Here is a 25,119-nt window from a genome sequence, read left to right as displayed (position 1 = left end):
CTGCAGATACAGAATGTGGTGATAGAGAACCAAATGAATTTTCCAGTTAATGACATAGTTAAGTTTTTAATTTTATTCATTAATCTGTGATATATATTAGTTTAATATCTTGTCTTATAATTTCAACAGTTATAATATTATTTAGAATACATTGTAAATACTTGATTGATTAATTTGATTTCTTGTAGCAAATAATTTGTCAAAAAGCCCATATTTTAATATCTACTTTAATTCAAGAGCCAGTTGTATATTTGAGCTCTCCTTGGTGTTTATCAATACATTACTAATTTTAAAGTGTGCTGTATTCAAGAAAATTTTTGAAATAAGTTTTTAGAATTTCATTATTAGTTGCTTTTTAATCCAGTTTTTAAACTTGCAATTTTTTGCAGTGTTTCTCACCACAAGAATGCCTTTGTATTGATAAGCCATTTCTATTCCTCAGAGTCTACAATTATAATGTTGTGATTAAATAAAGGTTAGCATAATCTTAAGGACTGTCTTCTACCGTATGTATCTATAAGGCAGCAGGAGATACATTAAAAATCTCAAAAGAAAATAATGAATAAAATGAAATAAAATTCTACAGACAGTAAAAAGTCTAAGAAGGTTGCCTCTACAAGTGAAGTAAATAAGTAAATATTTAGTTAATTCAAACAAGAAAGAAACAAAATCAAAGAAACTTATTCCATGAAACAATTCTTTCTAATTGTGAATCTTTATCTACCTTTCTATTTAACATCCATTTTAGAATTTAATTAACATCTTCTATATCATGAAGTCTAAATTGGTACACTTTTTTTTGGGGGGGGAGGGTGGTACTGGGAAATGAACCACTAGGTACTTGACCACTTAACCATATTCCCAGCCTATTTTTTCCTTTTATTTAGACACTGGGTCTCACTGAGCTGCTTAGCATCTCGTTTTTGCTAAGGCTGGTTTGATCCTCCTTCCTCAGCTTCCCAAGCCACTGGAATTATAGGTGTGTGCCACCATGCCTGGCTCTAAATTTGTACTGTTACTTTCAATGCCCAATTTACCCCATGCATACATATTCAACTCTGCTTTTTCATCCATTTTCCACCACTGAACACAATCATCATTCTTCAAATTGTTTAGGTCTATAATTTGGATGTCATCCTGAACTCTCTTTCCCTATCATCCTACTTCTAACTTATTAGACATTATTATCTGCTATCTCTATAGAACATGCAAATATCCTGAATTTGACAAGTAGACTCCATTAGATAACTGACAGCCTGCTGCATCCTTCTTCAACAACCATTTTCAACTGTGAGCTCCCTACTAGAATATTTGAAGAAACAAACATAGCACAAACACTTTTATTAACTTGATTCTCCATACTGTATTACTTGATACCCTTAACCAACATCCATTTTCATGAATTCCAGGTGAATTTTTTCTACTTTACCGATTTAGCATGTGCTCTCATCTAAGAATATTCCTTAAAGAAGCAGATAAGAAGTCACTCTTGTTTTAATACCTTAACTTCAACATTCTAAGTACTTTATACATTTTCTTATTAAAACTGCCCTAGACCCAACTCCTGAAATCTTTCTTTATATTAACTAATTCATGTGATTGGTATGCTTCTATACATATAGCCTTTTCTCCTTGCAAGCCAGTGATATTTTTTGTAATGGTAAATCAGATCCTTATTATTTCCCATCATATTAAGAGAGCAGAAAACATACATTGGAGAAAAGATAGCTTCTTCAACAAATGGTACTGGGAGAACTGGAAAGTCACATGCAGTAAAATGAAACTAAATCTTTATCTCTCACCATGCACAAAACTTAATTCAAAGTGGATCAAGGATCTAGGAATTAGAACAGAGACCCTGTGCCTAATAGAGGAAAAAGTAGGCCCAAATCATCATCATGTCAGATTAGGCCCTGACTTCCTTAACAAGACTACCAAAGCAAAAGAAATAAAATAAAATAAAATAATAAATGGGAAGGACTAAAACTAGAAAGCTTCTTCTCAGCAAAAGAAATAAATAATCAATGAGGTGAAGAGAAAGCCTACATTTTGGGAGCAAATTTTTGCCACATGCACATAGATGAAGCACTAATCTTCAGGATATATAAAGAACTCAAAAAGATTAACACCAAAAAAAACACAACCCAATCAATAAATGGGCTAAGGAGATGAACAGACACTTCTCAGAAGAAGATATACAAATATATGAAAAAAGTTCAAATCTCTAGTAATTATAGAAATGCAAATCAAAACTAAGAGTTCATCTCACGCCAGTCAGAATGGCAATTATCAAGAATACAAATAATAATAAGTGTTGGTAAGGATGTGGGGGGAAAGGAACATTTATACATTGCTGGTGGGAATGCAAATTGGTGCAACCAATCTTGAAGGTAGTATGGAGATTCCTTAGAAAACTTGGAATGGAACCACCATTTGAACCAGCTATCTCACTCCTCAGTCTATATCCAAAGGACTTAAAAACAACATACTATAGTAACACAGCCATATTAATGTTTATAGCAGCTCAATTCACAATAGCTAAACTGCAGAAGCAACCTAGATACCCTTCAATAGATGAATGGATAAAGAAACAGTGGTATATATATACAATGGAATATCACTCTGAATTAAAAGAGAATAAAATGATGGCATTTGCAGGTAAATGGATGGAGTTGGAGAATATCATTCTAAGTTAAGTAAGCCAATCCCCAAAAGCCAAAGGCTGAATGTTCTCTCTGATAAGTAGATGCTGATCCATAATTGGGGGGGGGCATGGGAAAAATGGAGGAACTTTGATTAGGAAAAGGTGAGGAAGGGGGGGTATGGGGGCAGGAAAGATAGTGGAATGTTTTAATTACCCTAAGTACATGTATGACTGCACATATGATGAGACACTACATTGTGTACAGAGAATTGAAAAGTTGGGCCGAAATTGTGTACAATTAATCAAAATGCATTCTGCTGTCATATATATCTAATTAAAATAAATAATTTTCTTTAAAAAAAAAAAGAATACATCTAAGAGAGGCCTTCCCTGAAATTCCTATTTTAAATTTCCATTTGCCTCTATTACCCTCTATCCCCTTTACCTTGCTAATTTTGCTTAATAGAAATTATTACCTGATATTTAATATACTTATTCATTTGGTTCTCTGGCTAAACTATAAATATTCTGAGGTCAAGAATCTTACCTGTCTTCCTTACAATTTGTTCCCTGATGCCTAGAAAATACAGTAGCAGCACAGTAAGTATTCATGGACTCAATTAATGGTATATAATAAAAAGATATTAACATAAAAGATATTGCTTATCTTTTACCTTAATTGTCTTGAGAACATAAATTCTAATAATTGAAAAAATATGTATTTTTTGCCATTTTATGCCTGCAAAATTATCTCCAAATGAGAGAATTAACCCAACTGAAACTCATACCAGATTAAGATTTTAGGATCCCCATAGGATATTTTCAAAATTTTGAAAATAATACCATACATACTCCTATAGAAAATAAGAAAGAATTATGAAAATGTGACAAAACTGACAATAAGACAAGTTCCCATGAAATACAGCATCATCATTTGTTATAGCAAAATGAACTGTATTACCTAATCATCACTAATGTCTGAGTCAAAGCTTAAAAGTTAATAAAAAACAAACTCAAGAACTAGGAAAAGCCTAAATTTGAGTAACATTTACTCCTGTGTATAGCTGGTTTCTTGCCCTCTTTGTTCTACCAGTTTCCTGTCATCAGTGAACCAAGCAGAACACTGCAGTCTTTAATGTAGTGGGTAGGTGGTTTTCTGACCCATTCCAGGAAGTCACACTTGGGAAATTCCCAAATGTTTTCAGACAAAACCAAATTATCCATGTCTTATCTGGCCAGGAATAAAACTTGTGATTTACCTGTAAATGAATCATAGTTTATTCTGAGTCTGGTTTTCTAGTAAGAAGATGAAATCTTTGGAAAGGAGTGCTTCCCTCTACAGTGTGGGAATCAAACAAATGGTACAAACAAGTATCCCCAAAGGACAGAGTGCTTACACTGGCATTACACTTTCTAAGTTAAACCTGAGCACAACTCTAGAACCAAACAACCTGTACAAATTCAGTTTATCCTACTTATCTGATCTTGGACAGTTTACATAACCTTTCTATACTTCTGTTCTCTTATCTGTAAAATGGAGAGATAATGGCATCTGAAAAAAGTATACTGAAAATTATATGAATTAGTGGATATAAAATGCTTAGTGGAGCATTAGAACACATGAAAGTACTGAACCTGCTGTGTCTTCATTTCCCCTTCTGTTACATTGTTTTGTTTTTTTGGTAGGGCTGGGGATTGAACCCATGGCCTTGTACATGGGAGACAAACACTCTACCCAACTGAACTATATCCCCAGCCCCCCTTCTGTTACATTGATACAGCATTTACTTCCATAGGATTCTGTGAAGTTAACTAAGTTAATATAGGTAAAGCCCTTAGGATATTAACTAAAATATAGGAAGCACTATAATATGAATATTATCATTATTATTGATATTATTTGGGTTATAATTCAGTGCAAAATTTTTGAAGCACTGATCTCTCCCTTATCTTCTGCTTATTTGATTACTATTTCTTAAGCCCCTTGTATTGCTCCCTTTCCTTTGGTGGCTTCCTAAAGGAATAGAGATCCCCATAAGGATATATTCCCAGACCCTAATCTCATCTTCTTTCTTTCTTGGTAATCATCACTTTAATATGTCATTGCCTTTTAGGGAGATGACTTCTTATGTGTAACCAACAGCCTAGGACTCTCTGAGGAACTCCACATTTATCTGGACATTAATGTTCCTTAAACATTCATGCTCTTGCCACCTCTTTATTATTTGTTATTTTATTATCTACTTTAACTTCTCTCCTCATCAGCCTTCACATCTAATTACCAAATCCTATTGATTATAATTCACAATAAATTTTGAATGCAACATCTCCTCTCCAGTTTTCCTGCCATTGCTCTATTTCCCAATTATAATAACCTTGTAATTGGACATGCTACCTCATAAAATCATGCTCTGAAATTAATACCACACATAATTCAGCATAAGATGGATATATATTATGACATGGGTCTTGGAAACATTATGCTAAGTGATATATATGGTATATTGAATTGAATAGTGTCATCCAAAAGTTCATGTCCACCTAGAAACTATAAATGAGACATTTGGAAATAGGGACATTGCAGATGTAATCAAGTTAAGATGTGGTTATGAAAGATTAGGGTAAATCCTATACACTAATCTATACCCTAATATCACTGGTATTCTTATAAGAGGGAATTTTTGATACACAGAGAATGCCATGTAAAAAGGGAAGCAGAAATTAAAGTGATGCATCTACAAGCCTGCCAAGGGTCTCTAGCAATCACCAGAAGCTAGAAAAAGACAAGAAAGTAAGTATCTTTCTCTGGAGCCCTCAGAAGAAGCATGGCACTGATGACACCTTCATTTCAGACTTCTACCTTCCAGAACAGTGAGAGAAAAAAATGTCTGATGTTATAAGCCATGTCATTTATGGTAATTTATATCAGTGGCCATAGGGAACAAACACAGATGATGTGGATATAAAACTTTTAATTACCCATTCATCAATTAGTGGATATTTGAGTTGTTTTCTGCTTTTGGAAAATATGAATAATGTTTCTATTAACATTCATGTAGATTTATGATCAATTTGAGTTAATTTTGTAAAAGGCATGAAGGTTATGTTGATATTCTTTTCATTTTTAACCTATGAATATTCAATTGCTCCAGCACTATTTTTTGAAATGACTATACCCTTCCTCCATTAAATTGATCTTGCATCTTTGTCCAATTAGCCATACTGTAATTGCATGGTGCCATTTCTAGGTTCTCCATTCTGTTCCATTGATCTGTATCACAAAGTCCTAAATCAAAAGCTACACATATCGAAATAAAGTACAGCAATTCCTCTTACTTCATTCTTCTTCTTCAGAATTGTTTTAAGTATTCTAGTTCCTTTACCTTTCCATATAAGTTCTAGGATAATGTAATCTATATTTACAAAAACTCTTGCTGGATAAATCCCAAGGTTTAAAAAAAATACTTGTATGTGGATAACTCCCAAATGCATATATGCAAGACAGGCTCTCTTGAGCTCTTTACCTCTAAACACCCACCTGACAATTACCCTTGGTTGTCTGGTTTTGAATTAATTTTGAGATGCTCATTATATTTTCAAGTTTATTCTGTTATCTTCCCTCATCATAGTAAATGATACCACTACTTATCCAGCTGTTCAAACCAAAAGACTTCTCTATAAAAAAGAATGTCTTTAAATTTTCTCTCTCTCTCTCTCTCTCTCACACACACACACACACACACACACACACACACACACATTTTCAGGACACATCTTTCATTAGCTTAAAAACGTTTCATTTATAAATAGCTCTTAACAGTAAAACCCAAACTCCTTACTTAAGGCGCACAAAGTCCTCTCATCTCACACTTCTCCCTTCATGAAGCTCCAAGAAAGGCAAGGATTAGGGTGCCCAAGATACAAAGTTTAAGGGGGCCCTCATTGCATTTACTGGTGAGTACATCCTTAAACTTTGCCCTTTGGGCCCTTATTTATCCACTATGTTTCTAAACCTGGATCTCAACTTTTCCCTGCCTTACAGACTTGCCTAGACATCTCTACTGCCAGGCAAGCTCTACTCTCTGGTTTTTTATGACTAACTAATCTTTGTCATTTGGGACCCTCTTCAAACTTAACTACCCTATCTAAACTTATAATAATAATAATAACAACAACAACAGCAGCAGCAGCAGCAGCAGCAGCTAGGATTTATTAACCTTACATTGAGATGGGCCCTATTCCAAGCCTATTTACTTAATCTGATCTTCATAACAATTCTTTTTGGTGAAAATTATCAGCATCTCCATTTTACAGAAAAGTTAACTGGTACTGAGTCAGAAGCAAAGTAAATTGCTCAAGGGTTCACAGCTACAACTAATGATTCCACCAGGAAACAATCTAAGTAATTTGATTACAGAAACTGAGCAACACTAGTTTATTTTCTTTAAGGCCCTTACTATCTGGAAGTCTAATTTATTTGCATACTGTCTGTCTCTCATTAAAATGTTAGCTCCAAGAGGGAGCTTGGTTTGTCTTTGATGTTGTCTAGTCAAACCTAGGTGTGCCTGGCTATATCTAGTGATCCATAACATGTACTGAATGAATGCATTTAGAAAGACAAGTGTGAGCCCAAAAGAACTTACTTAAAACTACTTATCTTTGAGAATCCCTCAAGTAAATAATTTCAAAATTTTGTAACAAAGAATCTTCAAGGAAAAAAATATACTGCTTAGAACTTTTTAAAGACCGGTGCAAGGCTACTTTCCTTTTAAATAACCTTGGTGCATAAATGTGCTCTATTCCCTGAAGAATCGACTTTTCTGTGGTGGCATGATAATCAATGTGTTATCAACATTCCATCAAGAAGTTAGAAATGGAAAAGTTTTTGACCTCGGGCTTCTTTCACCTGAAGTTATTTGAATTATTTACTTCCTGTCTAGTTGTTTAAATCTTTTCATTCTTTCCAGCTCTTTGGATCCACTGTTCCCCTACACTCTTCATTCATGGCTGTTTTTTCCTCTGGGGCATCTATATTTCACAGCAGCCAAGTGTTCTCACGGTCTAAAGTTTCTAAATCTGAGATCAAGTGAAGTGTAAAGAATTCTTTGAAGCTTGGCGGCAGCGGCACAGGCTTGTAATCCCAGGGGCTCAGGAGGCTGAGGCAGGACGATCATGAGTTCAAAGCCAGCCTCAGCAAAAGTGAGGCACTAAGCAAATCAGTGAGACCCTCTCTCTAAATAAAATACAAAATAGTCCTGGGGATGTGGCTTAGTGGCTGAGCGCCCCCGAGTTCAATCCCTGGTACTCTCCTCCCCCACCGCAAAAAAAAAAAAAAAACTTTCTCCTGGCTCCTTGTTGGCTGGCATTTGTCTGAAGGCATCTTGAGCGTGGGTGGCGCACCAACAACACGAGTCCTCTCCCAGGGTATACACGTTTAACAGCAGGTTTGGCTGGGGGATAGGAAGAGGATGGCGAACGACCAGGAAAGCCTGGTCGTCTTTGGCTCCAACCACAACTGGGCATTCCACGCCCAGCAAAAACTTTGTCAAACAAATACGAAAAGGCGGGAGAATTCCTGAAAGGAATTGGAAGTTCTGGTCTGGATCCTGTCAGCCTGGCTGATCAGGCGGACACGCCAAGAGTTGCCACCCCCGATCTCCACCCCTTTTCTCCCTTAGTCCGAGACCCCAAGGTGAAGTGTGGGCTGCGCGCAGATATGCGCCTGCGCCCGGAGGCCAAGGCGCTCGCGCGTGGCTCCTTCCGGTGCAACGCTTCCCGCGCATCCCTGTGCGCACACACTGCGCAGGCGCCGGAAGAGCGTCCAGGCGGGCATGGCGGCGGGCACTGCTGCGGGCCCCTTCTGGGGCCTGGCGGTGGCGGGCGGAGGCGAGAGTAGCGATAGCGAGGATGACGGCTGGGAGATTGGGTACCTCGACCGGGCATCCCAGGTAGCAGAGGAAGCCTTGTGTCGACAGCAGCTGTTGTTGGCTCCTGGCTTTCGAAGGCTAGGCCCAGCCCGGGGAAACTTACTAACTTCCTTGCCCGTGTTTCCCTTTTTACCTGTGTTTGTAAATTGGGGAGTTTGAACCGAATCGAACCCGCACATTTTCCTTTTGTTCCCCAAATGTGGTTTTCATCGGATGCACTGCTTTGTCTTGTGGATGGAGCTTCTTGCTTGGGTTTGGACCTATCATTGTTCATTCCCTCTAAAGATAGTTTTAGACATGGAGTCTTCGCTGCTAATGTTATATGTCGACCAAAACCCTGACATACCGTGTACCTCATCAGACATTACAATTTCCTGATGTACTGGAAATGAAAAGATGTTTCATTTTGTGCTTTTTTTTTTTTTTTTTAGAAATTAAAAAGGCCGTTGCCTATAGAAGAAAAGAATGAAACGTTTAAGAAAGCATTGACCACTGGAGATATTTCCTTAGTGAAGGAACTCCTAGATTCTGGTGAGAGTTAAGGGGTAAAGTCAGCTGAACACAGTTTTCTAAGTTCACAAGCATTCCTGGTTTCAGGAGGCTTGTGTTGCTTTCCAACGAAAACGCAACCAATAGTTAATACATCAGTTGTTCTTTTGAGTTCTGTCTGCCTTATTTTCTTTGCCCTTACATTGAGAGTGCCACCCTGATTAGCTTCCATCGGCTCTTCCACTTCGTTCAAGAAGTGATTTTTGTTTTTCAGCATTTACTTGGCTGTAATTTACATTTCTCAAGAATTGTTTCTATTTATATATTTTGTAGTTTTATGGTTTTTCCTCCTTCTGTATTTTTGTTGCGGTGGAATAAGGTCTGAGCTTAAATATTATTTTTAAAAAATAATATTTAAACCTGGATATTTGTTCCAGTTTTATTGCCCACTCACTGTAGTTCCTTAGGAAAATTAAACTTTCTGTTTGTTTATGTAAAACATCACAATTCTGTCCTGGGTTCCATTATACTCTTATGTGAATTAAATATTTTAAAGATTACTTTCACATACAAATGTAAATTGTTGATTGTAATGGTTGAAATTATGCAAAGATATAGCAGGCATTTACCATCTAGTTATAGCTACAAAACATTCACACACAAAATAGATGAGATTGTATATAGCAAAATATTTTTATTCAGTGTTAGAGATGATACATGGTTTTTGTAGAAATTAAAACCTTTTGGAAACAAGTCAGATCCATCTTTGATTACTAACCATGAGAATGCATTTATAAAAAAGGGTTGTTGGGGAAAGATAATTAAAATAAGATAACATGTAAATTAAGGGTATAGAACATATAAACAATATATAAATGTTAGTTATTATTCTTAGCAAATGAAAAAGATGTTTGATTTGGTGGACAGGTGGTGGAACTTGGGTTTCTATTTGAAGAATGAACTTGAATGAAATTTGAATAAGGATAAAGAGACCAGAATAACTAATATGACTATATGTATGGTGTTTGTAGTTTTGGATGGAGTAGAATAGGCAGAAATTTTTTTTTTTTTAGAGAAGGAAATTTGTCCTGGGAATTGTGGGACTAGGCACAATGAAGGTGATGGAGGCTCTTGGAGGATTAGGACTGGATATGATTGGTGGCAAATATGGGTTTTTGAGTCTATTGAAAGAGCCTACCGCTAAGTTTTTAGTCAGTCATTTGAAATTTGGTTTTAATTATTAAAACTGAAAACATTTAAAAAAAAACAATAATAAATATATAGGTATAAGGTAGAAAGATACCTTTTTGTCCCCACTCTCACCCCTATTACTGTTGGTTTTGGGGTATTTTACCCTGCTTCTCCATATTTAACATTTTAAAAACTATTTCTGTTATTTTGCCTTTGAATTTATTTCATTTTTTTGAAACATATTTCAATACCATTGGAAAACTTTAATTAAAAGTGAAATCATGCTAGGCAAGATGGCACAGTCCTGTAATCCCACGGGCTCAGGAGGCTGAAGCAGAAGGATCATGAGTTCAAAGCCAGCCTCAGTAACCTAGCAATGACCTAAGCAACTCATTGAGACCCTGTCTCTAAATAAAATATATGAAAGGGCTGGGGATGTGGCTTAGCGGTTACGTGCCTCTGGGTTCAATCCTCAGTACAAAAAAAAAAAGTAACAGGCATTTACTAACATTTTTAGTTCTCCATGAAGTATTTTACATATTCAAGAAAGGTATAGAAACACCCTTCCACCCACACACACAGATGACCACTTTTCCTACAGTTGAGGTGTATTATTCCTATGAATTTTTATATTTTTATGATATATGTATATATCCATAAACAATGTAGTGTTATTTTGAATGTTTTTGAGTTATATAAGTATATTGTGTTATTCCTTTAAAATACCTGTTTTAAACACTATACCTAGAACTGAATAATTTAAATATTAGAGGTGATGATAAGGATTTTTATACCAAAATGCATTATTTATTTTTGTTTCATGTCTTTTCCTTTTTCTGCATTTACTATCACAATTCAAGCAGTACTATCAATAAGAAAAGAATGAGAAAACAATGATTTTTTTTTTCTGAACTCATCATATGCTTTCAGTTATAGTAGTTTGAAGAAGAAAATTTGTTAGAGGTGACCAGTTGGGATAGCATGTTATGTAGGTACTAAGATGGTTAAGTATTATTTTCTCCCAGTGTTTTTCATTTACATTATACCAATTAAAGTGAGACAGTTGGGAATTGGAGATACATGGTTTCAGTGAGTTAATGTTTCAATAGAAAAAAGTGATCCCTGCCCCAAGTTTGTATTTTCTTGGTGATAGTCCCTTCATCTTTGCAAGTGGAATAATCTATAGCCACAGACTATAAAATCTGTAAATTATACAATGTTAAAGCCAAGTCCATATTCAGTGGTATTTCCACCTACAGGTATTCCTTTTTTGAAATAAAAATGTTGTTTTCCTTCTTGAGACTAGCAAATACTACTTAGGTTGAAGAGAGAGATTGCCAATCAATCTCTACGACCTTATAAAAAAGGTTTTACCTAAATGTAATGGATTGTGTTCATTACTTTATCCTTATATTACATCTTCTATGCTCTTCCCCAGTCCTAGAACACTTATTTCATTTTTTTTTTGAGTGTGTATGTAACCAAACCAATCAGTATTATTAGGAAAATCATATAATTTCAAGGATTTTTATCATTAAGTATTTAAAGATTTGAAGGTCATCGGATTCTTGTCCTGGTTAGTATCTATCCCTAATTCCACTCTGAAACTTTATCCTACTCCTAAGGCCTGATATCTGTGAAGAGAATTCTAGCTCATTGATTATTATTCATTTTTCTAAGGTAGAACCTGATAGTAATTTTCAATTTGTTCTTTTTTTTCCACCTTCTCAAAGTAATGTTAAATTCTGATGATACTACTTTTGAATATCCTTTAGTTATACAACCCCCCACCCCATCCTGCTCTCTCTCTCTCTCCTGTGCTTAGTTTGATGTTTGTAAGTTGGTCTCCCTGCATCCTGCCATTCTCAACAGTGATATATCTGTGTTGTCTTTATAATACCGATATAATGATGTTAATCCCTTGTTCACAAAGTATAGTTTGTATTTTCTAAAAGAGATTTCATAATGTAACCTATCTTTTTAACTTCATTTTTTATCTGATTACCTATGGGCAAGTTTTGTGTTGAAGGGGAAGTTAGGATGTCTTAGGGAAATTTGTGGTATTCACAATCTTGGATATTGCCCGAGTATAATATTCTAATCTAAAAGACATATTCCCTCCCTGAAACCTTCCCCAACTCCCCTAGAGAGAAAAAAGTGGCATAGAAAAACCTATTATACTATAAACTATTTTATATTTATATTTTATAAAACATTGGTCAGGTCAGGTCTCTTAGAATATAGCGTCTATAGTGAAACTAAAGTTAACAAATTTATTAGTCACAATATTACTATTTTTCTAGGACCATTATTACCAAGAAATCCTCTTCTAGAATAAACTATATGGTGTATTTCTCCATGCATATATATGTTACACACATTACAGTGAGGGTCTTCTTGCTATTGTTTTGTTTTTTTATGGTGAGACTTTCAAAACCTTGTTTTTGTGTTGACAGGCATTAGTGTAGATTCCAGCTTTCGATATGGATGGACTCCTTTGATGTATGCTGCTAGTGTTGCCAATGTAGAGATGGTTCGGGTCCTTTTGGACAGAGGTGCTAATGCAAGCTTTGATAAGGGTAAGATGTTTGAGATAACTTAACTGATTATGTCTACCATGAATCTTTGAATCCCAAGCAGCAATTAGGCAAGGGGGAATAAATTAAAGCAGTTTGGGAAAAAATCTTTCTGTTAGTTGAATTGGTTAAATAATATGCAAAGTCAAATTAGAAACCTATCCATTTTGAAAAAGTCTTTCCAAGAAGATAGATTCCAGATATGTGTTTTTTAAATTACATATAGGTATGTACATCTAATTTCTGAAGTAGAAGGTTTGGCTATTTTTAAATAAAAAATACATTGAAAAAATCAAAAGACTGCTATTTTTTTGGAAAAGTACCTGAAAATTAGTTTATGAAATTATAAACTTTGAATTATATCACTTGAAGTTGTTTCAAAAGTAGTTTATTAAATATATTTATTTCTGTTTTTCTTAGTAAATAATTCCCACTTGGTAGTTCTTTGAATACTCTTAAAGAACAAAAGTATACATGCAACTGGGCACTTTGGTGCATGACTGTAATCCTAGAGGCTTGGGAGGCTGAGACAAGAGGATTGAGACTTCAGAGCCAGCCTCAGCAACAGTGTGGTGCTAAGCAACTCAGTAAAATCCTGTCTCTAAATAAAATACAGAATAGGGCTGGGGATGTAGCTCCATGGTTGAATGACCCTGACTTCAATCCTTAGCAGCCCCCTCCCTAAATAAATAAAAATTAAAAATAAATTTTAAAAAGTATATATGCAAATATAGTTTGTTATATTTATTTAATAAATCACTTTTTTGTTGTTTTGTTTTGCAGTCCTGGTGATTAAAGTCAGGGTGCTCTACCACTGAGTTACATCCCAGTCCTTTATGTTTTTTATTTTGAGACAAAGTCTCACCACCTTGCCAAGGCTGGCCTCAAACTTGAAATTCTCTTGCCTCAGCCTCCAGGTCATTGGGATTACACACATTTGCCACTGTACCTGGCTTAACTTGTTTATAATAGGCCGTTGAATTTACTTCATAATTATTTTAGAATTGATTTTCACATTAGTTTTTTTTGTATGTACATTAGATACTTGTAAAACTATAGCTATCGTTTCTTCTTTATTTTACAAAAATCTTTCTTATTTTCATGATTAATCAGGTTTTTTATTTTGTTGTTAAAAATACCACTCAAAGCTATACTTAAGCTTGAGATTTTTAAAAGCATAGAAAATTTTCTGCTCAAAAACTTCTTTTTCTGCTTCTCTTCCTTGTAATCAGAGGAATACATACAGTTATAAAATACTTTCTATTTTTCTCAGAATGTACACATAAAGATTGTAGGTATTAATTTCAATTTACTTATAAATTATATCTAATGAGATATTAAGACATGACTGGACCCACAGTTTATCAGTGGCAGAGCTAGGGCAGATGATACTACCTTTGATTATCCTTTTGTTATACAACTTGTCATATGCTGTGTCATATGCTATGTCTAATATAAACCATATCTATGGTGACCTTTTTTGAATTACTGAGTTCTTAATTGAGAAGTGTTTTTTTTTCTTTTTAAATCTATCCTCTTTCCCATTGATGCCATAGGAGCCAAGGGAAGAACAGTTTTAGGGAACAAGGTGAGTTCAGACAGATCAAGAAGACAAAGATTAAATGTGGCAGTTGTATCAGTTTCAATAGGAAGGTTATAAGCTAGATTTCAAGAACTGTCAAATGGGTGAGAAGAAGTGAAACCAGAGAGTACAGCTCGTTTTCCAGTCATAAGTTGAGGAAGGCAAATTTTAATCAACCAAAAAGTGTTCATATTCAGGCAGTGTGGCACAGTCATGTGCCTCATCACTTGCTATTCTCTTGAGGAAATGGAATAGAGGAAGGAAGTTAAGAAATGCATTGTGCATATACTAAATGGGGATGAATGGGATTTATCCCTGATCTCTTGTTTTGGTGAATTAATCTTATGCATAAGATTTGGGAAGAGTTTGTAGAATTCTAGAGTGCAATAAACATATAGAATATTTTAAAGGTAAGGAAGTCAATTAGATATACTTCCTAAAGTATGAGGATATACTTCCTAAAGTATAAGGTTATTTCCTTGTTTTGTTATTCATTGTAGATAAGCAGACTATTTTGATAACTGCATGTTCTGCTCGTGGCTCTGAAGAACAGATCTTGAAGTGTGTAGAGCTGCTACTTTCAAGAAATGCTGATCCAAATGTAGCTTGTAGGTAAGAGCCTTACTGTTGGTTCAAAAATGTTGAAGATACTTTTCATTATCATCCTGTTAAACACTTCATAGTATGAATTTTTAAAAATCATAAACAGTGTTTGTTTACTTGGCCAAATAGTTGATGGATGAAATTAGGTCATAAGTTTCTAGTTCCAATTATATAAGAGTACCAAGAGAAGGGGATATCATAAAAATTGAACTTTTAACTTTTAGAGGAATATTATAGACATCTGGACTGAGAAGGACCAGTTGACATCAAACAGTAGTTTTCTATTAATACACTCAAAAGAATATGATGATCAAGTTATAGAAGTAAAGCCTGTTAAGTACTTTCTCTGTTTAACAAGTTTTACACAAATACTGACAATATATTGAAAGTGTTTATATATGCCTAAGACTTCACCGATTAATTAGGTAATAATTTACATGTAATAGTGTCTAGATACATAGAAAATAATCTTGGATCTGTTGAAACATCTGTAATAATAAAAATGAATACTGTACATCTTTAGATAATTACCAGATGAAAACGATTTTGATCTAATTGGAGTGATTTCAAGGGTGGTCTTTGGCTGCCCAGGGGCCATTTGGCAATGTCCATTTGGCAATTTTTGCTTTTCATACCTGACAGACATTACCCACTGTGTTCAGTGGGTGAGGTCAGATAGGCTGCTAAATATCCTGCAGTGTATGGGACAGCCCTCCAAAGAATAACCAATCCCAAAATGACAAAATTGAGAAACCCTGATTTAGTATGAAAAAGGCCAAGACTTATACAGTAGATAATCAATGTTTAAACAAATAAAGATTACAAAGAACTGAAAAAGATTCTATCTACATATTTTTAACACATCAATTCACAGAAATTTTTATTCTGTCATTTAATATATCCCTAATTAGGGCTGGGGTTATGACTTGGGAGTAGAGCTCATGCCTAGTTCTTATAAGACACTGGATTCAATTCTCAGCACCACATAAACAAACAAACAAAGGTATTGTGTCCATGTAAAACAAATAAAGGTATTGTGTCTATGTATAACTGAAAGATATTTTTTAAAAAAATTTAAAAATATATCCCTAATTAGGTGTAACTTGCACCTTGAAATTGGGACATGTACTTCACTAGCTAAAGTACACTTCCAAATCTGTTGTGGTTTTGATTTATACCTTTTGAAGTGGCATAAGACTTGCTTTTCTGGGTTCAATGGAAAATTGGTTTTTGCTTGATGTATCTCAGATTTTAAAATTTCTTTTACTATTTTCCCCAAAGTATTATAGATAGTCAGGTCTTTGCCCTCTCACTTATACCATCTTCTAAATACTTAATATGAAGTTAAGTAAGCCAATGTCATAGGTTTTAGACTATTTTGCCTCTCAAGAACTAGATGGCATCTTTAAGATACATAGAATATATCTGGTAAAACAGATTACATTTGAATTAAAATGACACAAGATTAGTATCTCATACTAAAAACCTTAAAGCTATCATGCTGTAAGGCAATTTTAATGCTGAAAACCCTAGAAAAGCTAATGAACTTGAAATAGCACAAGATTTAGATTGGTATGTACTCAACTAAAATAGATAATTTTATAGCATGGTTAAAGAAAGAAAGCTATGTATTTAATAGATATGAGAAATAACTTGAAAAGTCAACTTTCAGCTACTTTGTCTTCTTTAATGTTCAAAGCTTGAACCAATACAGTTACTGAATTGTGTTTTCTTTCTTGTCCAGAAAAGAAAATAAGTCATGGTAAATAGTGCTTTTTAAGCTGCAGATTTTATAAAGATAGTATTAATGAATATTCTGGGGTAGGCATAACATACATCCATATAAAAGGGAAAAAATCCTAGAGTACAGTGAAATTTGTGGGATTATATAGACAAATCATATTATTTTTATTTAGTTTCATGTAATATGTGCCAGAAGTTTTTTAGGGAACCATTATTTAGATGTGAGGGAGAAAAACATCTTTAGATTAATTTACTTTCATTCTGTTGACATATTCCCTTTTGTTGAGCAACTCTTTTGCTGAGAAAAATTACCTTTCAAGAAAAACAGCACAAGTAAAGAATTGGCCATAAAGTTTATAATTTTCATGAAAGCTACATGGTCATATACTTACTAGTTGCAAAAGACATTGAACACTAACTTTTTTTAAAAACTAAAGTGAGACCCATAGTCTTTCTTCATAAAGTGAAAGTAAGAGCAGTGTTAGCAGTCAACCTCTAAACTAGGGACAGAAGTCCCAATTCTGATATGTAAAAGTAGCATGAAATTCTTCATTCTTGGAAATAGTTCAAAAGACAGGATCTTAGTTTGTAGATAAATTGAAAGAAACAAAAGAGAAAGATTTATGTGTATTAGGAACAAAAAGATAATTCTAGGAATTTGTAGATTTTGTAGTGAAAATGAGTTATTTGAATCAAATCACTTGATTCAGTTTGTACTAAAAGCTGGTAAATAGAAAAATAAAAATTAAGAGGAAGCTGTTGAATTTTTTATACTTAATTAGAAATTTTTCTGAGTGGTACTGAAAAAATTTTGTAATAGTTTACAGTTTTTAAATTGTATATAATTTATATACATGAAATATTTATATTTTTATTGTTCAGCTAGATCCCTTTTGAATACTGCATACAGTTCTATAACTCACACCTTCTAATCTGTTGTTAAACTCACCAGTTGAATCAATAATTTGAGTTACCTTTTACTTTCTAGAACTGGTTTGCTTCTTTTTAAAATTGTGGTGTCACTTTATAGCTCATTTTTTCCCTGATACTATTTTCAAGCTTTAGATTATAATTTCTGTAGCCAGGCTTGGTGGCCATGCCTATAATCCCAATGGCTCAAGAGGTTGAGATAGGAGGATCTCGAGTTCTCAGCAAAAGTGAGGTGCTGAGTGACTCAGTGAGACCCAGTTTCTAAATAAAATGCAAAATAGGGCTGGGGATGTGGCTCTTGGATGTGGCTCAGTGGTTGAGTGCTCTTGGATTCAGTCCCCACTACATCCTGCTTCCCCTGCAAAATTCTTTAATGTGATAAACATATCATTTAGATTGAGCATTTCCATTTCTGAAATCTGTTTGTTTCTGTTAGTAATGTTTATCATGCTCCTCATTCATGACTAGGTGCTAGTCATTAGGTTTAAAATATGCTTATAGGACTAATTATATGGCTTAGGAGGTTCTATGAGAGAGAATTTTGTATATTTTTAAAACATGTTTGGGGTATTATCAATCCAGGACTTGTATAATCTTAAATTTGGGATTGAAGTTCTGGACCATTTTGGAGTATACAACACGAAGAACTGATTTATCCTTAACCCTGGAGAAACAGACCCTTGAGTCTCAGCTTAATTTGTCCTTATGGTTTATCAAGCTTTCTACCTCCTATAGGCCCAGGGCTTTCAGTTTTGTTTCTCCTGATATAAAGGCCACCAAAATGAGCTTTCCATCCAAACTGAACTGGCAGATGTCCTCAGGGAAAAAACAACTGTGAATGTAACCTTCACCTCTCTGGCTTTTTGCTATCTAGATTTTGGTTCCTTGGTATCTTAGTTCTACAGTTTTCAAGAAATTGAAATTTGTTTTCATCCAGCTCTTTTAGATGCTTTAAAATTTTGGTCCAAATTTTGATCTAACTTGCTATTACTAGAAGTAAAAATCAGTATTTTGGACATTTTTGAATTGTTTGTTTGTATTTTTTTTGTGTGTGTGTCAACTCTGTTATTATTTGTTTTCTATGGAAACTTCTTTTTAAAATTTTTGTTTAAAATCTCTTTGGAAATAACATTAATTTAATACCTCACAATGGGCTTTCCATTATTTGTACATAGGTATCTAGCTTGTTCTTTTAATCTTATTTTCTTTTATTATTTTTATTTTCCCTCCTGTGGGACTAATGTTAAAGAACTGGCAACTTGAAATCCATTTTTAAGTTAAACTTGCTGGGACACAAATCACATCTTGTGTTTCTCTTAGATCTTTTTACAGAGGATACTTAGCATAGTATACTGTGTCAAGCCGATATGGTAATTTACTGGTTTATTTATTTTAGCTTTAGAATTTTTCTTTGAGGGCATTAGGTTTTTTGTTTTTAAATCAAACTTTTGTTGAATATTTTCTGTATACTAAGCCCCATGTTAATTGCTTTTAAATATTGTCTAAATAATTCTTATAACTCAGGGGTACAAGGTATGTTATTTGTACAGAACAGAAAATTTGTGCTCAAATATGTAAGTGCCTTTGATGTAGCAGAAGTTTGATAAGGATATTTACAATAATTTAATCCAAACAGCATCTTCCAATAGAATGTACTTATGTTTCCCATCTTTTCTACCTGTATTTAGGAGTTCTCAACACAAACCAATTAAACAGCATGACTTTTTAATTGTTACAAAACACATATTTGTGTTAAGCTGCCTATATCTGAGTATTTTGTTTGTTTTTATTGTCTTTCTGTAAATTGTAGTAGGTAGTTGAATATTTTCATTTAAAAAGTCCACAAACTGAATAAGGAAGTATTGAACAGAGTAATGTTTTTACTTAATTTAGCTTAATCATATTCAGGCCTGAAAACAAAGTGGCCTTGATCAAGTTAATTGGAACTTGACATTTATGATGTTGTACGGACTTACCATTTCTTATTTTCTTTTTATATTGACAATGCAATAAAAAATGGTATTATAAGTTAAAATTTTGAGAAGGTCTATATTAGATTATTGAATACACAACATAATTTGAAACACTTCAATTTAGCCTGAAGAACGAAGTTGGCTTTCTTCTTGTTAGAGTAATAATAATATTTTAAAAATTGCATGTAATTAACATTTTATTTTTAGAGTTTTTGAGAGTTTGTTCTTCTTCCTCACTGAAACCTTGTATTAAAAAAGAGAGATTTCTTTTCATTTAGAAAGCAATTTTTCTAGCATAAGAGTTTGTTATATTCATATTGTTTAGTCATGAGATAAGAGTTTTGTAAAATGATATGACATTTTAATTTCAATAGATGTTTTATTACCATTGATAAGATAGCACATATTAACTAATGCCCAAGGTTTTGACGTAATAACTGTGTGGTTGTTAACTTATTGAATATTATTACCTGTTTTAATCAACAGAAGATTTCCTGGGAAAAATGTTGCTTTCTTTCTTAGAATATAAATTTGATTGTAAATGTCACTGGAGCAGCTTGGTAGATTTACAGTTTGGCTTTCAATACTAACTTGTTTTCTTTCTTTTTTTATTTTTTGTTCTTTTTATTTTTTAAATATATAATAGCAGAATGCATTACAATTCTTATTACAGATATAGAGCACAATTTTTTATATCTTTGAATATAAAGTATGTTAATACTAACTTGTTTTCTAATTGTAGGTAAATATGTAATACGTCTTTCTTTTCAAAATACAGGCAGAAACATTCTTTTGGAAACAGTTTTTTAAAATAACTTGTTTAGAAAATATTACTGGAAAATGTCATTTATTTTGTGATTTTATTCTTGTCCTACTTAAATGTATAAATAGTCAATACATTTTGTCATACAATATTAAAATAATATGTAGTCCATGTGGTAAAGTGTGAGCTTTCCTTGACTAAACAAATTTCTTGAACTTTTATCTTAGAGATATCTGCTTTAATCAGTTTGGCCAGTGTTTTCATTCTCTTTTATTATTATTTTAAATTACATACACACACAGTTCTTTTCACTCAGAAATGTGTTTGGGATCTTTGTTAGTACTTAGTAGTATTTTCATTCTTGTGTTGTATGGTAGTTTGAGTAATGTCTCATGAGTCGGATTGCCAAGGTTTGAATCCCTGCTTTATTATTTACTAGCACTGCAATTTGAGTTATTTATTTGTTCAGTTTATTTTTTATAATACAGACATAAAAATGTCTTTTCACTTCATAAAAGTGTTTGGTATTTAAAACAGTACCCAGTCACAGAGTAAGCCTTAAAATATTTGCCTTAACAAAGATGATGATGATATTCTTGATACATATTAATTCTGCAAAAGACTTGTAGAAATTAAAATGCTGAAAAATTTTGTACATTCAAAATTTTGCAAACGACATCCAAATAGTTGTCTAAAAAGTTTTTCCATTTTACACTGTGAACTATGTGAGAGAGCATCCATTATTATCCATTAATAATAAGTTAGTATTAACATACTTTATATTCAAAGATATAAAAAATTGTGCTCTATATGTGTAATAAGAATTGTAATGCATTCTGCTATTATATATGTTAAACTTTGTGGTTTTATCAGTCTGATGGATAAAAATGAGCCTGTGATGGTATAAGGTTTATTTTTTGTTGTTGTTGTTGTTTTTGGAGAGGGACTAATGAGCTACATCCCCATCCTGAGCATTTTTGTAGTTTTTATTTTCTAATTTTCAGTTCACTACAACATCTTTCCTTATATTACTAACTTTTTATATATATTTTTATAAATTGCCTATCAATCCCCTAATCTTTTTATTTACCTGTATTTTCCTTATGTGTTAGAACTGATTTTATCTTTGTTAGCAATTTTACATGTATGTAGTAACAACCTTGGTGTTCCATAGCATTAACGTGGCTGTTCATATACTTAGAAATCAGCTGGTGTTTTTAAAAGCAGAAAATGAACAGGACAAAGGTAAAAAAATAAATTATTCTACTAAAATGAATTCCCTAAAGAATTATCTGTTGAAGGCAGGGAACTAGCATATGAGTTCATAATTATTTATAAATTATCTAAATTTAGTATGTTGATCCTCAACAGTGTAATAATAATCAGAAGTTTTTGATGAGAATACAAAAAATAAACGTAATAAGCTTTAATAAAGTTATTTGTCCTTCATTTGTCATTTTTATATTGTTTTCCTAATTGTAAAATTATAGTATGAGAGTAAGAGTCATAATTTTTCATTATTAAGAAAAAACTGTAACTAGCTACCCTATTTTTGGGTGGGCAGGGTACTGAGCCACGTCCCCAGCCCTCTTTTTTATTTTATTTAGAGACAGGGTCTCACTAAGTTGCTTAGTACCTTGCCATTGATGAGGCTGGCTCTGAACTCGTGATCCTCCTGCCTCAGTCTCCTGAACTGCTAAGATTACAGACATGTGCCACCATGCCTGGAAGTTACCCTATTTTAAAAAAATCAAAAATTATTTGTTTGTGCAATATCTTGGTATCAGAAATTCATGCTCGAGATCCTGTTACTTATTCTTTTTATGACCTTGGCAATCTTGTGAAGTTCTGCAAACTTCTCAAGTTCTGGCATCCTTGTTTTTTCTCTTATACCTTTGTATAAGTCAGTTTTGGTATTTATAATTAATTTCCTAAGATAGACTCCTTACAAAGTAAAGAGGCTTATTTAGCTCACATCTTTGGAGGTTCAAGGATATGGCACCTGTATCATTTTACTTCTGGTAAGGACTTACGGAGTTCATGGCAGAAACAATGGTGGGAACGTGTGAAAGCAGGAGTCATATCTCACACAGAACCAGAGACTGGGTGAGGTGAGGCTTGGGCTTTTATTATAATCTTTTTATGAGAGCTAACCAGGGACACACAGAATACCTTTCAAGGGAATTCACCAATTGACCCAAGGACCTCTCACTGTGCCTCACTTCTTAATGTTTTCACACCATCTCCTACCTCCACTTTGGAGACCACACTTTCCACACATAAACCTTTAGTGGACTTCCAAACTATATCCAAACCATAGCAACCTTCAGACATATGTTGTATTTTGCCAGATTTTATAGCTTTTTTCAGTGTTAGTTTAATAAAATGACTGATGGCTGGAAGTGGATTTCTAATTCCGAGCATTTTATCATTATCTATAATAGTTTATCATAATTGTATCATTAATCTCCAAGCTATGATTGTTTTAAGCAGATTAAAAAAGAGTACACAATACTGAAATGTACATAAATACAAATTAACTATTTTACCCTTAGATCAGAGAAATTACACCATTGTCAAGTAATGTTTTTCCCCTTGCCAGGTTGAGAGTTTTGTTTTTACTTTTCTTTGAATGCCCTCTAGTGGAGGTTTTATTGGAATAACCAAAAAGACTTTTTATTAAAGACTGTATTGTCCAGGAAAAAATTTAATTCTGGTTTTACATAATGTACCTAAATTTTCTTTTAAAACAACACTTTTTAAAAACTGTTAACTAAAATTTTTAAGGAAACATGGTAGAGGAAGAAAAAGTTACTTAATATCACTAGCAAATTCAGCTGGTTTTTGTTAAACACTTAATATGTGTTAAGCCGTAGGGACAGAAAATGGAAGAGCCAGTCCCCTGCTTCAAGAACTTGACAATACAGTAGAAAAGATTACCATAGAATAGGCATTTTCCACATAGTAAGACATCCATGTAATAGAGGATGTCTCAATGCACAGAAAGTAGGAAAGCTTAACGAAACTAGATAACAAGTGAAAGTTTCCTAAAAGCTAATTTCCCAGACTTTAGTTTTGGAGAATGAATAGGAGTTAAGTCAATTAAAAGATGGTATGAATGATTATTCAGGAGAGAGGAAGGGGGAAGTAGAGAAAGAGGAAAAATCATGTTTCTTTCAGGTAGTTTTAAATAGTACAACCAAAAATGGGTCAGAATTTGGCATTGGCTAGATAATTACCTCCCATAATCCAAGCTACAAAAAATAGGAATTTGATCCTGAAAGCTGTTGAACAATTTAAGAAGAATGAACTTATTAATGTTTTTTAAAGGTTATTCTGACAGTGGTGAATTGAAACCAGAAGATTATTGCGCTTGCCAAAGCCATGGATTGTATATTCAGAATTGTAAACAGCAACTAATTTGCATGAATATGAGCAACACTGGTTTCATTGGCTCCACTGTACTTCAAAATAGAGTTTTTTAATTTTCATTTTTTTATTTAAAATTCTCACAATAAAAATTTCTATTACAATTTTGAAAAATTTTATTTTTCAAAATTTTAATGACTCTTATGCTGATAATTAAAAATAAAAACTCTGTCTTGTCTTATGCTGATAATTAAAAATAAAAATAAAAAACTCTGTCTTGAAATACAGTAGAGCCAATGAAACCACTATTGCTCAGGTTCACATGGTTTTACTTGCTGCTTACAACAACTTCAAATACACATTTGGATGGTTTTCAGTTTTTTAGTGTTACACGAAAGTACTATGGAGAATGTTTTTGGCACCTTGCATGGATTTTTTGTTTTTTTTTACAGAACACATAAAGTGAAATTACTGAGACAAAGGTTTATGCATATTAAACATTGTGAGAGGTGTTACTAAATTATCTTTTTAAAAAACATTTCTTTAGTTTTATTAAATTTAAAAAAATTTAGTATCTTTAGTTTTAGGTGGACACATTATTTTGTTTTAATGTGGTGCTGAGGATCGAACCCAGTGCCTCATGCATGCTACATGAGCGCTCTACCACTGAGCTACAACCCCAGCCCACTAAATTATCTTCAGAAAAAGTTGAGTAACTATCTGCAAGAATAGTTGAGAGGCCATACATAGTGACAGCACTAGATATTTTCTTATGCTCTGTTTTACAATCTGATTTGCAAATAATGATGCCTCATTTTTTGCTTACATGCTTTTCAGTAATCTTTGATTAGTGTTAGACATTCTTGTTACATATTTATATTTGTGTATTAATTGCGCATATCTGTTGGGAGTTTATTTGGTGGTCCAAATGTATTTTACTTATTTACAAGATCTTTCTGTATATTTCATCTTACAGAATTTTTTATTGTTATATGTGAGGAAGATGCTGTTTCTAATTTTTTTTGTATGTATACTTTAAAAGAATTTTTATGTTGTGATTTTTATTCATCTTTTGAGAAAAAAAATTTAGAGACCTAATTTCCAAAAAAAGTATCAGATGAAAATTTAACAAGTTACTTCTTTTAAACTTCCAAGGAACAGATTACACTAATTCTGTCTAAATAGTCCTAGAACATAAAAAACTAGAAGCCTTTCAGTTCCTTTTTTAATAAAGCAACAACACTGTTCTGAGATTATCTGTCCCCCAAAAAACAAATACATCAATCTCAGTTATAAACATAGATACAAAATCCTAAATCCTTAATGAAG

At 33.3% G+C, this 25,119-nt stretch overlaps 1 protein-coding gene across 1 annotated transcript in view; it reads left to right on the top strand.

Annotated features, from left to right (window-relative positions):
• Positions 1 to 8,444: 8,444 nt before the first annotated feature.
• Positions 8,445 to 25,119, top strand: part of Asz1 (ankyrin repeat, SAM and basic leucine zipper domain containing 1) — a 42,340-nt gene continuing 25,665 nt past the window's right edge. The window contains exons 1-4 of the mRNA XM_015488424.2: positions 8,445 to 8,592; positions 9,003 to 9,102; positions 12,708 to 12,830; positions 14,910 to 15,021. Coding sequence (XP_015343910.1) covers positions 8,476 to 8,592; positions 9,003 to 9,102; positions 12,708 to 12,830; positions 14,910 to 15,021 — 452 coding nt within the window. The 5' untranslated portion in view covers positions 8,445 to 8,475. The remainder of the gene's footprint in view (positions 8,593 to 9,002; positions 9,103 to 12,707; positions 12,831 to 14,909; positions 15,022 to 25,119) is intronic.

This window comes from Marmota marmota, unplaced genomic scaffold (assembly GCF_001458135.2).
Source record: "Marmota marmota marmota unplaced genomic scaffold, marMar, whole genome shotgun sequence".
Taxonomy (NCBI): domain Eukaryota; kingdom Metazoa; phylum Chordata; class Mammalia; order Rodentia; family Sciuridae; genus Marmota; species Marmota marmota.
The sequence above is the reverse complement of the archived record's forward strand: the minus strand, read 5'-3'. Positions and strand labels throughout refer to the sequence as shown.